This window comes from Oncorhynchus gorbuscha, linkage group LG13 (assembly GCF_021184085.1).
Source record: "Oncorhynchus gorbuscha isolate QuinsamMale2020 ecotype Even-year linkage group LG13, OgorEven_v1.0, whole genome shotgun sequence".
NCBI lineage: Eukaryota > Metazoa > Chordata > Actinopteri > Salmoniformes > Salmonidae > Oncorhynchus > Oncorhynchus gorbuscha.
Window position 1 is genome coordinate 94154502 of NC_060185.1, and position 14331 is coordinate 94168832.

Consider the following 14331-nt stretch of genomic DNA (forward strand, 5'->3'; position numbering starts at 1 on the left):
AAGGGGAGAGTATAGGAGAGGAGAGGAGGAGAGAAGGGGAGAGGAGAGAAGGGGAGAGGATAGGAGAGGAGGAGAGGAGGAGAGAAGGAGAGAGGATAGGAGAGGAGGAGAGAAGGGGAGGGGACAGGAGAGGAGGAGAGAAGGGGAGAGGATAGGAGAGGAGGAGAGAAGGGGAGAGGATAAGAGAGGAGGAGAGAGGAGAGAAGGGGAGGGGACAGGAGAGGAGGAGAGAGGAGAGAAGGGGAGAGGACAGGAGAGAAGGGGAGAGGATAGGAGAGGAGGAGAGAGGAGAGAAGGGAAGAGGACAGGAGAGAAGGAGAGAGGACAGGAGAGAAGGAGAGAGGATAGAAGGGGAGAGGATAGGAGAGAAGGAGAGAGGAGAGAAGGGGAGAGGACAGGAGAGGAGGAGAGAGGAGAGAAGGGGAGAGGATAGGAGAGGAGGAGAGAGGAGAGACAGAGGACTGCATGCCACAACTTGGCTGATGCTGATGCTGATGCTGCAGGTGCCGGCCAGTAGGCACCATGACGGGAGAAACAGCGAGACAGTGTGTGTGTGTGTGAGCTTAGCCTAGCTGCTGTGCCCAGTGATAAACATCTGGCAGCCTACGGCTCCACCGACAGAGAATAGAGGGATGAGAGAGGGAAGGAGGGATGAGAGAGGGAAGGAGGGATGAGAAAGGGAAGGAGGAATGAGAAAGGGAAGACAAGCTAACTCACTGCTAGCTACAGATACCCTGTGTTTCACCTCTAAACCTCCCCACGGGTGACTCCATAGCCTCTCTGATGCAATAATCCATTTGAATGCTGTCAGCGCCTATCCGGCTGTAACAGGGGCATTTGTAAGTAATTGAAGCCCTGAGCGAGAGAGAGGCAGACAGGCAGGGCTGTAGAGGTGTGAGGAGGGAGAAATCATGACATTAGCCAACTTACCGTGTGATCAGGAGGGAGGGAGGGTGAGAAGGAGGGTAGAGAGAGAGGGAGGGAGAGAGAGAAAGAGAAAGGGAGGGAGAACGAGAGAGAGAGGGCAAGCGAGAGAGAGGGAGAGAGAGAGAGAGGGAGGGAGGGAGGGAGGGAGGGAGGGAGGGAGGGAGGGAGGGAGGGAGGGAGGGAGGGAAAGTGAGTGATGGGTCTAATGGAGTCATTATCGCTGGTTGGGTGGTGTCGGTCCAAGTATTGCATACCAATAAAGCCTTTTCTCTCATATATCTAGCCAGTGGCTGTTCTCTAATTTCTGTTAGAACTGGTCTAATTCAGTGGTGTAAAGTACTTAAGTAAAAATACATTAAAGTATTACTAAAGTAGTTTTTTTGGGTATCTGTACTTTACTTTAATTTACTATTTATGTTTTTGACAACTTTTACTTTTACTTCACGACATTCCTTAAGAAAATAATGTACTTTTTACTCCGTACATTTTTCCTGACACCCAAAAGTACTCGTTACATTTTAAATGCTTAGCAGGACAGAAAATGGTCCAATTCACACACTTATCAAAAGAACATTCCTCGTCATTCCAAATGCCTGGTTTGCTTTTAACATAATGCATTTTAAATTATTTGTACTTTTACTGTTGATACTTAAGTATATTTAAAACCAACTACTTTTAGACTCAAGTAGTATTTTGCTCAAGTATGATATTTCAAGTAGTATTTTTGCTCAAGTATGAAAATGGGGTACTTTTTCCACCACTGGTCTAATTAGAGACGGGGGGCCAGTGTGTCTACCCAGAGATCAGAGCCTCGGGCTGGGCCAAGCAACTGGGAAGGCAGGGTCTAGAGGGCCGGGAGCCTGGGGGGTATGGCACGACCACAGGGCTGGGGGACTTACTGTTGGTTTTGAGGCGGGCTGAAGGGACAGAGGACTGGGGGACTTACTGTTGGTTTTGAGGTCGGGCTGAAGGGACAGACTGGGGGACTTACTGTTGGTTTTGGACTTTACTGTTGGTTTTGAGGCGGGCTGAAGGGACAGAGGACTGGGGGACTTACTGTTGGTTTTGAGGCGGGCTGAAGGGACAGAGGACTGGGGGACTTACTGTTGGTTTTGAGGCGGGCTAAAGGGACAAGAGGACTGGGGGACTTACTGTTGGTTTTGAGGCGGGCTGAAGGGACAGAGGACTGGGGGACTTACTGTTGGTTTTGAGGCGGGCTGAAGGGACAGAGGACTGGGGGACTTACTGTTGGTTTTGAGGCGGGCTAAAGGGACAAGAGGACTGGGGGACTTACTGTTGGTTTTGAGGCGGGCTGAAGGGACCAGAGGACTGGGGGACTTACTGTTGGTTTTGAGGCGGGCTGAAGGGACAGAGGACTGGGGGACTTACTGTTGGTTTTGAGGCGGGCTGAAGGGACAGAGGACTGGGGGACTTACTGTTGGTTTTGAGGCGGGCTACAGAGGACTGGGGGGACTTACTGTTGGTTTTGAGGCGGGCTGAAGGGACCAGAGGACTGGGGGACTTACTGTTGGTTTTGAGGCGGGCTGAAGGGACAGAGGACTGGGGGACTTACTGTTGGTTTTGAGGCGGGCTGAAGGGACCAGAGGACTGGGGGACTTACTGTTGGTTTTGAGGCGGGCTGAAGGGACAGAGGACTGGGGGACTTACTGTTGGTTTTGAGGCGGGCTGAAGGGACAGAGGACTGGGGGACTTACTGTTGGTTTTGAGGCGGGCTGAAGGGACAGAGGACTGGGGGACTTACTGTTGGTTTTGAGGCGGGCTGAAGGGACCAGAGGACTGGGGGACTTACTGTTGGTTTTGAGGCGGGCTGAAGGGACAGAGGACTGGGGGACTTACTGTTGGTTTTGAAGGGACAGAGGACTGGGGGACTTACTGACTGAAGGGACAGAGGACTGGGGGACTGACTTACTGTTGGTTTTGAGGCGGGCTGAAGGGACAGAGGACTGGGGGACTTACTGTTGGTTTTGAGGCGGGCTGAAGGGACAGAGGACTGGGGGACTTACTGTTGGTTTTGAGGCGGGCTGAAGGGACAGAGGACTGGGGGACTTACTGTTGGTTTTGAGGCGGGCTGAAGGGACACTGTTGGTTTTGAGGACTGGGGGGGACTTACTGTTGGTTTTGAGGCGGGCTGAAGGGACAGAGGACTGGGGGACTTACTGTTGGTTTTGAGGCGGGCTGAAGGGACAGAGGACTGGGGGACTTACTGTTGGTTTTGAGGCGGGCTGAAGGGACCAGAGGACTTAATGTTGGTTTTGAGGCGGGCTGAAGGGACCAGAGGACTTACTGTTGGGTTTGAGGCGGGCTGAAGGGACCAGAGGACTTACTGTTGGTTTTGAGGCGGGCTGAAGGGACCAGAGGACTGGGGGACTTACTGTTGGTTTTAAGGCGGGATGAAGGAACAGAGGACTTACTGTTGGTTTTAAGGCGGGCTGAAGGAACAGAGGACTGGGGGACTTACTGTTGGTTTTGAGGCGGGCTGAAGGGACAGAGGACTGGGGGACTTACTGTTGGTTTTGAGGCGGGCTGAAGGGACAGAGGACTGGGGGACTTACTGTTGGTTTTGAGGCGGGCTGAAGGGACAGAGGACTGGGGGACTTACTGTTGGTTTTGAGGCGGGCTGAAGGGACAGAGGACTGGGGGACTTACTGTTGGTTTTGAGGCGGGCTGGGTCGCTGTTGCGGCTGCCTGCCTGGTTGATGGCCTTGACAAAGAAGACATAACGTGTTCCACTCTGCAGGCCGTGCACCGTGTAGTGGTTCTGCTTGATGTTGGGGACAATCATCCAACTGTCCACACTGTTATACAGACCTGGAGAGAGATGCAGACTGTTATAGAGACGTAGAGATACAGACTGTTATAGAGACCTAGAGATACAGACTGTTATACAGACCTAGAGATACAGACTGTTATAGAGACCTAGAGAGAGATACAGACTGTTATACAGACCTGGAGAGAGATACAGACTGTTATAGAGATGTAGAGATACAGACTGTTATAGAGACCTAGAGATACAGACTGTTATAGAGACCTAGAGATACAGACTGTTATACAGACCTAGAGATACAGACTGTTATAGAGACCTAGAGAGAGATACAGACTGTTATAGAGACCTAGAGATACAGACTGTTATAGAGACCTAGAGATACAGACTGTTATAGAGACCTAGAGATACAGACTGTTATAGAGACCTGTAGATACAGACTGTTATAGAGACCTAGAGATACAGACTGTTATAGAGACCTAGAGATACAGACTGTTATAGAGACCTAGAGATACAGACTGTTATAGAGACCTGTAGATACAGACTGTTATAGAGACCTAGAGATACAGACTGTTATAGAGACATAGAGATACAGACTGTTATAGAGACCTAGAGATACAGACTGTTATAGAGACCTAGAGAGAGATACAGGCTGTTATAGAGACCAATAGATACAGACTGTTATAGAGACCTAGAGATACAGACTGTTAGGGACCTGGAGAGATACAGGCTGTTATAGAGACCTAGAGATACAAACTGTTATAGAGACCTGGAGATACAGACTGTTATAGAGACCTAGAGATACAGACTGTTATAGAGACCTAGAGATACAGACTGTTATAGAGACCTAGAAATACAGACTGTTATAGAGACCTAGAGATACAGACTGTTATAGAGACCTAGAGATACAGACTGTTATAGAGACCTAGAGATACAGACTGTTATAGAGACCTAGAGATACAGACTGTTATAGAGACCTGTAGATACAGACTGTTATAGAGACCTAGAGATACAGACTGTTATAGAGACCTAGAGATACAGACTGTTATAGAGACCTAGACTGTTATACAGACAGACTGTTATAGAGACCTAGACTGTTATAGAGACCTAGAGATACAGACTGTTATAGAGACCTAGAGATACAGACTGTTATAGAGACCTAGAGATACAGACTGTTATAGAGACCTACTGTTATAGATACAGACTGTTATAGAGACCTAGAGATACAGACTGTTATAGAGACCTAGAGAGAGATACAGACTGTTATAGAGACCTAGAGATACAGACTGTTATAGAGACCTAGAGATACAGACTGTTATAGAGACCTAGAGAGATACAGGCTGTTATAGAGACCTAGAGATACAGACTGTTATAGAGACCTAGAGATATACAGACTGTTATAGAGACCTAGAGATACAAACTGACTGTTATAGAGACCTAGAGATACAGACTGTTATAGAGACCTAGAGATACAGACTGTTATAGAGACCTACAGACTGTTATACAGACAGACTGTTATAGAGACCTAGAGATACAGACTGTTATAGAGACCTAGAGATACAGACTGTTATAGAGACCTAGAGATACAGACTGTTATAGAGACCTGTAGATACAGACTGTTATAGAGACCTAGAGATACAGACTGTTATAGAGACCTGGAGATACAGACCTGACAAGTTAACAAGACTGACTTATAACACTCCCTGTTCCAACAACAAGACTGACTTATTCACACTCCCTGTTCCAACAACAAGGCTGACTTATAACACTCCCTGTTCCAACAACAAGGCTGACTTATAACACTCCCTGTTCCAACAACAAGGCTGACTTATAACACTCCCTGTTCCAACAACAAGGCTGACTTATAACACTCCATCACTATATGACTGATAACATAATATCACCACTATGTGACTTATAACACAACATCACCACTATGTGACTTATAACACAACAACATCACTATGTGACTTATAACACAACATCACTATGTGACTTATAACACAACAACATCACCACTATGTGACTTATAACACAACATCACTATGTGACTTAAAACACAACATCACTATGTGACTTATAACACAACATCACTATGTGACTTATAACACAACATCACTATGTGACTTATAACACAACATCACTATGTGACTTGTAACACAACAACACCACTATGTGACTTATAACACAACACCACTATGTGACTTATAACACAACATCACCATGTGACTTATAACACAACAACACCACTATGTGACTTATAACACAACATCACCATGTGACTTATAACACAACAACACCACTATGTGACTTATAACACAACATCACTATATGACTTATAACACAACATCACTATGTGACTTATAACACAACATCACTATGTGACTTATAACACAACATCACTATGTGACTTATAACACAACATCACTATGTGACTTATAACACAACAACACCACTATGTGACTTATAACACAACACCACTATGTGACTTATAACACAACATCACCATGTGACTTATAACACAACAACACCACTATGTGACTTATAACACAACATCACCATGTGACTTATAACACAACAACACCACTATGTGACTTATAACACAACATCACTATATGACTTATAACACAACATCACTATGTGACTTATAACACAACATCACTATGTGACTTATAACACAACATCACCACTATGTGACTTATAACACAACATCACTATGTGACTTATAACACAACATCACTATGTGACTTATAACACAACATCACTATTTGACTTATAACACAACATCACTATTATAACACAACATCACTATGTGACTTATAACACAACATCACTATGACTTATGACTTATAACACAACATAACAACAACATCAACAACACCACTATGTGACTTATAACACAACATCACTATGTGTGACTTATAACACAACATCACAACATCACTATGTGACTTATAACACAACATCACTATGTGACTTATAACACAACATCACTATGTGACTTATAACACAACATCACTATGTGACTTATAACACAACATCACTATGTGACTTATAACACAACATCACTATGTGACTTATAACACAACATCACTATGTGACTTATAACACAACATCACTATGTGACTTATAACACAACATCACTATGTGACTTATAACACAACATCACATCACTGTGACTTATAACACAACATCACCACTATGTGACTTATAACACAACATCATTATGTGACTTATAACACAACAACATCACTATGTGACTTATAACATAATATCACCACTATGTGACTTATAACACAACATCACTATGTGACTTATAACACAACATCACTATATGACTTATAACACAACATCACTATGTGACTTATAACACAACATCACTATGTGACTTATAACACAACATCACTATGTGACTTATAACACAACATCACTATGTGACTTATAACACAACATCACTATGTGACTTATAACACAACATCACCACTATGTGACTTATAACACAACAACATCACTATGTGACTTATAACACAACATCACTATGTGACTTATAACATAATATCACCACTATGTGACTTATAACACAACATCACTATGTGACTTATAACATAATATCACCACTATGTGACTTATAACACAACATCACTATGTGACTTATAACACAACATCACTATGTGACTTATAACACAACATCACTATGTGACTTATAACACAACATCACTATATGACTTATAACACAACAACATCACTATGTGACTTATAACACAACAACATCACTATGTGACTTATAACACAACAACATCACTATGTGACTTATAACACAACATCACTATGTGACTTATAACACAACATCACTATATGACTTATAACACAACAACATCACTATGTGACTTATAACACAACATCACCACTATGTGACTTATAACACAACATCACTATGTGACTTATAACACAACAACATCACTATGTGACTTATAACACAACATCACCACTATGTGACTTATAACACAACATCACTATGTGACTTATAACACAACAACATCACTATGTGACTTATAACACAACATCACCACTATGTGACTTATAACACAACAACACCACTATGTGACTTATAACACAACATCACCACTATGTGACTTATAACACAACAACACCACTATGTGACTTATAACACAACATCACCACTATGTGACTTATAACACAACAACACCACTATGTGACTTATAACACAACATCACCACTACATTCAAAGTACAGCATCATAATCTTTAACAATACTTGGGACAGAGAAATGTACATTCCAATATAAGTAGTGGTTAGTAAAGACGTAATTGTAATTTCTAAAACATATCCTTGTAAAAAACAGAGTCTCCTAAATAGATAAATACAGGGTCCCATGGGTCTGTAAACTAGAACGACAATACTGTTCTTTCCAAAATATCCACTATTTTTTTTTCTTCTCCCACTCTCCAAAGTATTGTCATTCTGCTTGAAAAGCAGAAGAGCTTTCAGCCTGTACGACGTGTCCCTTTAGACAGGGACAAGACGTGAATTATTGAAGGGAGCTGGAACCAAGAGCATGTTTAAGTAATAACACAGGTTCAGGCCTCCCGAGTGGCGTCGTGGTCTAAGACACTGCATCCCAGTGCTAGCTGTGCCACTAGAGATTCTGGGTTCGAGTCCAAGTTCTGTTGCAGCTGCTCGTGACCGGGAGGCCCATGGGGTGGCGCACAATTAGCCCAGCGTCGTCCGGGTTAGGGGAGGGTTTGGCCGGCAGGGATGTCCTTGTCCCATCGAGCACTAGCGGCTCCTGTGGCGTGCCGGGCGCAGTGCACGGTGACACGGTCGCCAGGTGTACAGTGTTGGTTCATAGAACGAGAATGGGAAACTACAAACACACTGCCCTGATAACTACAATATACTGCTATACTGCAAACACACTGTCCTGATAACTACAATATACTGCTATACTACAAACACACTGTCCTGATAACTACAATATACTGCTATACTACAAACACACTGTCCTGATAACTACCATATACTGCTATACTGCAAACACACTGTCCTGATAACTACAATATACTGCTATACTACAAACACACTGTCCTGATAACTACAATATACTGCTATACTGCAAACACACTGTCCTGATAACTACAATATACTGCTATACTACAAACACACTGTCCTGATAACTACAATATACTGCTATACTACAAACACACTGTCCTGATAACTACAATATACTGCTATACTGCAAACACACTGTCCTGATAACTACAATATACTGCTATACTACAAACACACTGTCCTGATAACTACAATATACTGCTTTCTACAAACACACTGTCCTGATAACTACAATATACTGCTATACTGCAAACACACTGTCCTGATAACTACAATATACTGCTATACTACAAACACACTGTCCTGATAACTACAATATACTGCTATACTACAAACACACTGTCCTGATAACTACAATATACTGCTATACTGCAAACACACTGTCCTGATAACTACAATATACTGCTATACTACAAACACACTGTCCTGATAACTACAATATACCGCTATACTACAAACACACTGTCCTGATAACTACAATATACTGCTATACTACAAACGCACTCTGGAGCAGCTTCAAAGTGAACATAGATGAACATTGCTGCAAAATGACCCATAAGAAACCATTTCACTGTTAGTCTACAGCTTTTGTGACAAATAAAATGTGATTTGATTTGAGTGAATGTGTCATTTTTAGAGAAAAGAGAGAGAAGAAACACGTCGCCTGAGCGTTACCAGATGATGTCTGTCTGTCTGTCTGTCTGTCTGTCTGTCTGTCTGTCTGTCTGTCTGTCTGTCTGTCTGTCTGTCTGTCTGTCTGTCTGTCTGTCTGTCTGTCTGTCTGTCTGTCTGTCTGTCTGTCTGTCTGTCTGTCTGTCTGTCTGAGGTCCACATCATCATTATGGAATCATTGGCTGGCTGTATCAATGAATCAAATGTATTTATAAAGCCCTTAGTACATCAGCTGATGTCTCAAAGGGCTGTACAGAAACCCAGCCTAAAACCCCCAAACAGCAAGCAATGCAGGTGGCTCGGAAAAACTCCCTAGAAAGGCCAAAGCCTAGGAAGAAACCTAGAGAGGAACCAGACTCTGAGGGGTGGCCAGTCCTCTTCTGGCTGTGCCGGGTGGAGATTATAACAGAACATGGCCAAGATGTTCAAACGTTCATAGATGACCAGCAGGGTCAAATAATAATAATCACAGTGGTTGTAGAGTTGTGTGAGAGTTGTGTGAGAGTTGTAGAGTTGTGTAGAGTTGGGTGCAGCAGGTCAGCACCTCAGGATTAAAAGTCAGTTGTCTTTTCATAGCCGATAGTTCAGTTAGAGACAGCAGGTGCAGTAGAGAGAGAGAGTACAAAACAGCTGGTCCGGAACAAGGCAGCACATCCGGTGAACACTAACACTACTCTACAGTACTACAGTAACCAACACTACTCTACAGTACTACAGTAAACAACACTACCCTACAGTACTACAGTAAACAACACTACTCTAGAGTACTACAGTAAACAACACTACCCTACAGTACTACAGTAAACAACACTACTCTACAGTACTACAGTAAACAACACTACCCTACAGTACTACAGTAAACAACACTACCCTACAGTACTACAGTAAACAACACTACCCTACAGTACTACAGTAAACAACACTACTCTAGAGTACTACAGTAAACAACACTACCCTACAGTACTACAGTAAACAACACTACTCTAGAGTACTACAGTAAACAACACTACCCTACAGTACTACAGTAAACAACACTACCCTACAGTACTACAGTAAACAACACTACTCTAGAGTACTACAGTAAACAACACTACCCTACAGTACTACAGTAAACAACACTACCCTACAGTACTACAGTAAACACTACTCTACAGTACTACAGTAAACAACACTACTCTACAGTACTACAGTAAACAACACTACTCTACAGTACTACAGTAAACACTACTCTACAGTACTACAGTAAACACTACTCTACAGTACTACAGTAAACAACACTACTCTACAGTACTACAGTAAACACTACTCTACAGTACTACAGTAAACACTACTCTACAGTACTACAGTAAACAACACTACTCTACAGTACTACAGTAAACAACACTACTCTACAGTACTACAGTAAACAACACTACTCTACAGTACTACAGTAAACACTACTCTACAGTACTACAGTAAACACTACTCTACAGTACTACAGTAACCACTACTCTACAGTACTACAGTAAACAACACTACTCTACAGTACTACAGTAAACAACACTACTCTACAGTACTACAGTAACCAACACTACTCTACAGTACTACAGTAAACACTACTCTACAGTACTACAGTAACCAACACTACTCTACAGTACTACAGTAAACAACACTACTCTACAGTACTACAGTAAACACTACTCTACAGTACTACAGTAACCAACACTACTCTACAGTACTACAGTAAACAACACTACTCTACAGTACTACAGTAACCAACACTACCCTACAGTACTACAGTAACCAACACTACTCTACAGTACTACAGTAAACAACACTACTCTACAGTACTACAGTAAACAACACTACTCTACAGTACTACAGTAAACACTACTCTACAGTACTACAGTAAACAACACTACTCTACAGTACTACAGTAACCACTACTCTACAGTACTACAGTAAACAACACTACTCTACAGTACTACAGTAACCACTACTCTACAGTACTACAGTAAACAACACTACCCTACAGTACTACAGTAACCAACACTACTCTACAGTACTACAGTAAACAACACTACTCTACAGTACTACAGTAAACAACACTACTCTACAGTACTACAGTAAACACTACTCTACAGTACTACAGTAAACAACACTACTCTACAGTACTACAGTAAACACTACTCTACAGTACTACAGTAAACACTACCCTACAGTACTACAGTAACCAACACTACTCTACAGTACTACAGTAACCACTACTCTACAGTACTACAGTAAACAACACTACCCTACAGTACTACAGTAAACAACACTACCCTACAGTACTACAGTAACCAACACTACTCTACAGTACTACAGTAAACAACACTACTCTACAGTACTACAGTAAACAACACTACTCTACAGTACTACAGTAAACACTACTCTACAGTACTACAGTAAACAACACTACTCTACAGTACTACAGTAACCACTACTCTACAGTACTACAGTAAACAACACTACTCTACAGTACTACAGTAACCACTACTCTACAGTACTACAGTAAACAACACTACCCTACAGTACTACAGTAACCAACACTACTCTACAGTACTACAGTAAACAACACTACTCTACAGTACTACAGTAAACAACACTACTCTACAGTACTACAGTAAACACTACTCTACAGTACTACAGTAAACAACACTACTCTACAGTACTACAGTAAACACTACTCTACAGTACTACAGTAAACACTACCCTACAGTACTACAGTAACCAACACTACTCTACAGTACTACAGTAAACAACACTACTCTACAGTACTACAGTAAACAACACTACTCTACAGTACTACAGTAACCAACACTACTCTACAGTACTACAGTAAACAACACTACTCTACAGTACTACAGTAAACAACACTACCCTACAGTACTACAGTAAACAACACTACCCTACAGTACTACAGTAAACAACACTACTCTACAGTACTACAGTAAACAACACTACTCTACAGTATTACAGTAACCAACACTACTCTACAGTACTACAGTAAACAACACTACCCTACAGTACTACAGTAAACAACACTACTCTACAGTACTACAGTAAACAACACTACTCTACAGTACTACAGTAAACAACACTACTCTACAGTACTACAGTAAACAACACTACTCTACAGTACTACAGTAAACAACACTACTCTACAGTACTACAGTAAACAACACTACTCTACAGTACTACAGTAAACAACACTACTCTACAGTACTACAGTAAACAACACTACTCTACAGTACTACAGTAAAACAACACAGTACTCTACACAGTACTACAGTAACCAACACTACTCTACAGTACTACAGTAAACAACACTACTCTACAGTACTACACAGTAAAGTAAACAACTACTCTACAGTACTACAGTAAACAACACTACTCTACAGTACTACAGTAAACAACACTACTCTACAGTACTACAGTAAACAACACTACTCTACAGTACTACAGTAAACAACACTACTCTACAGTACTACAGTAAACAACACTACTCTACAGTACTACAGTAAACAACACTACTCTACAGTACTACAGTAAACAACACTACCCTACAGTACTACAGTAAACAACACTACCCTACAGTACTACAGTAAACAACACTACCCTACAGTACTACAGTAAACAACACTACCCTACAGTACTACAGTAAACAACACTACTCTACAGTACTACAGTAAACAACACTACTCTACAGTACTACAGTAAACAACACTACTCTACAGTACTACAGTAAACAACACTACCCTACAGTACTACAGTACACTACCCTACAGTACTACAGTAAACAACACTACCCTACAGTACTACAGTAAACAACACTACTCTACAGTACTACAGTAAACAACACTAAACTCTACAGTAAACAACACTACTCTACAGTACTACAGTAAACAACACTACTCTACAGTACTACAGTAACCAACACTACTCTACAGTACTACAGTAAACAACACTACTCTACAGTACTACAGTAAACAACACTACCCTACAGTACTACAGTAAACAACACTACTCTACAGTACTACAGTAACCAACACTACCCTACAGTACTACAGTAAACAACACTACTCTACAGTACTACAGTAAACAACACTACTCTACAGTATTACAGTAACCAACACTACTCTACAGTACTACAGTAAACAACACTACTCTACAGTACTACAGTAAACAACACTACTCTACAGTACTACAGTAAACAACACTACTCTACAGTATTACAGTAACCAACACTACCCTACAGTACTACAGTAAACAACACTACCCTACAGTACTACAGTAAACAACACTACTCTACAGTACTACAGTAAACACTACTCTACAGTACTACAGTAAACAACACTACTCTACAGTATTACAGTAACCAACACTACCCTACAGTACTACAGTAAACAACACTACTCTACAGTACTACAGTAAACAACACTACTCTACAGTACTACAGTAAACAACACTACTCTACAGTATTACAGTAACCAACACTACCCTACAGTACTACAGTAAACAACACTACTCTACAGTACTACAGTAAACAACACTACCCTACAGTACTACAGTAAACAACACTACCCTACAGTACTACAGTAAACAACACTACTCTACAGTACTACAGTAAACAACACTACCCTACAGTACTACAGTAAACAACACTACCCTACAGTACTACAGTAAACAACACTACCCTACAGTACTACAGTAAACAACACTACCCTACAGTACTACAGTAAACAACACTACCCTACAGTACTACAGTAAACAACACTACCCTACAGTACTACAGTAAA

General features: G+C 41.7%; 1 protein-coding gene across 3 annotated transcripts in view; it reads right to left on the minus strand.

The window, feature by feature from the left end:
- The window catches only part of LOC123993749 (probable E3 ubiquitin-protein ligase MID2), a 265189-nt gene that overhangs the window by 17985 nt on the left and 232873 nt on the right, over window positions 1–14331 (minus strand). For all 3 annotated transcript variants that reach the window (XM_046296202.1, XM_046296201.1, XM_046296203.1), the window contains one exon: window positions 3595–3756. In XM_046296202.1, coding sequence (XP_046152158.1) covers window positions 3595–3756 — 162 coding nt within the window. The remainder of the gene's footprint in view (window positions 1–3594; window positions 3757–14331) is intronic.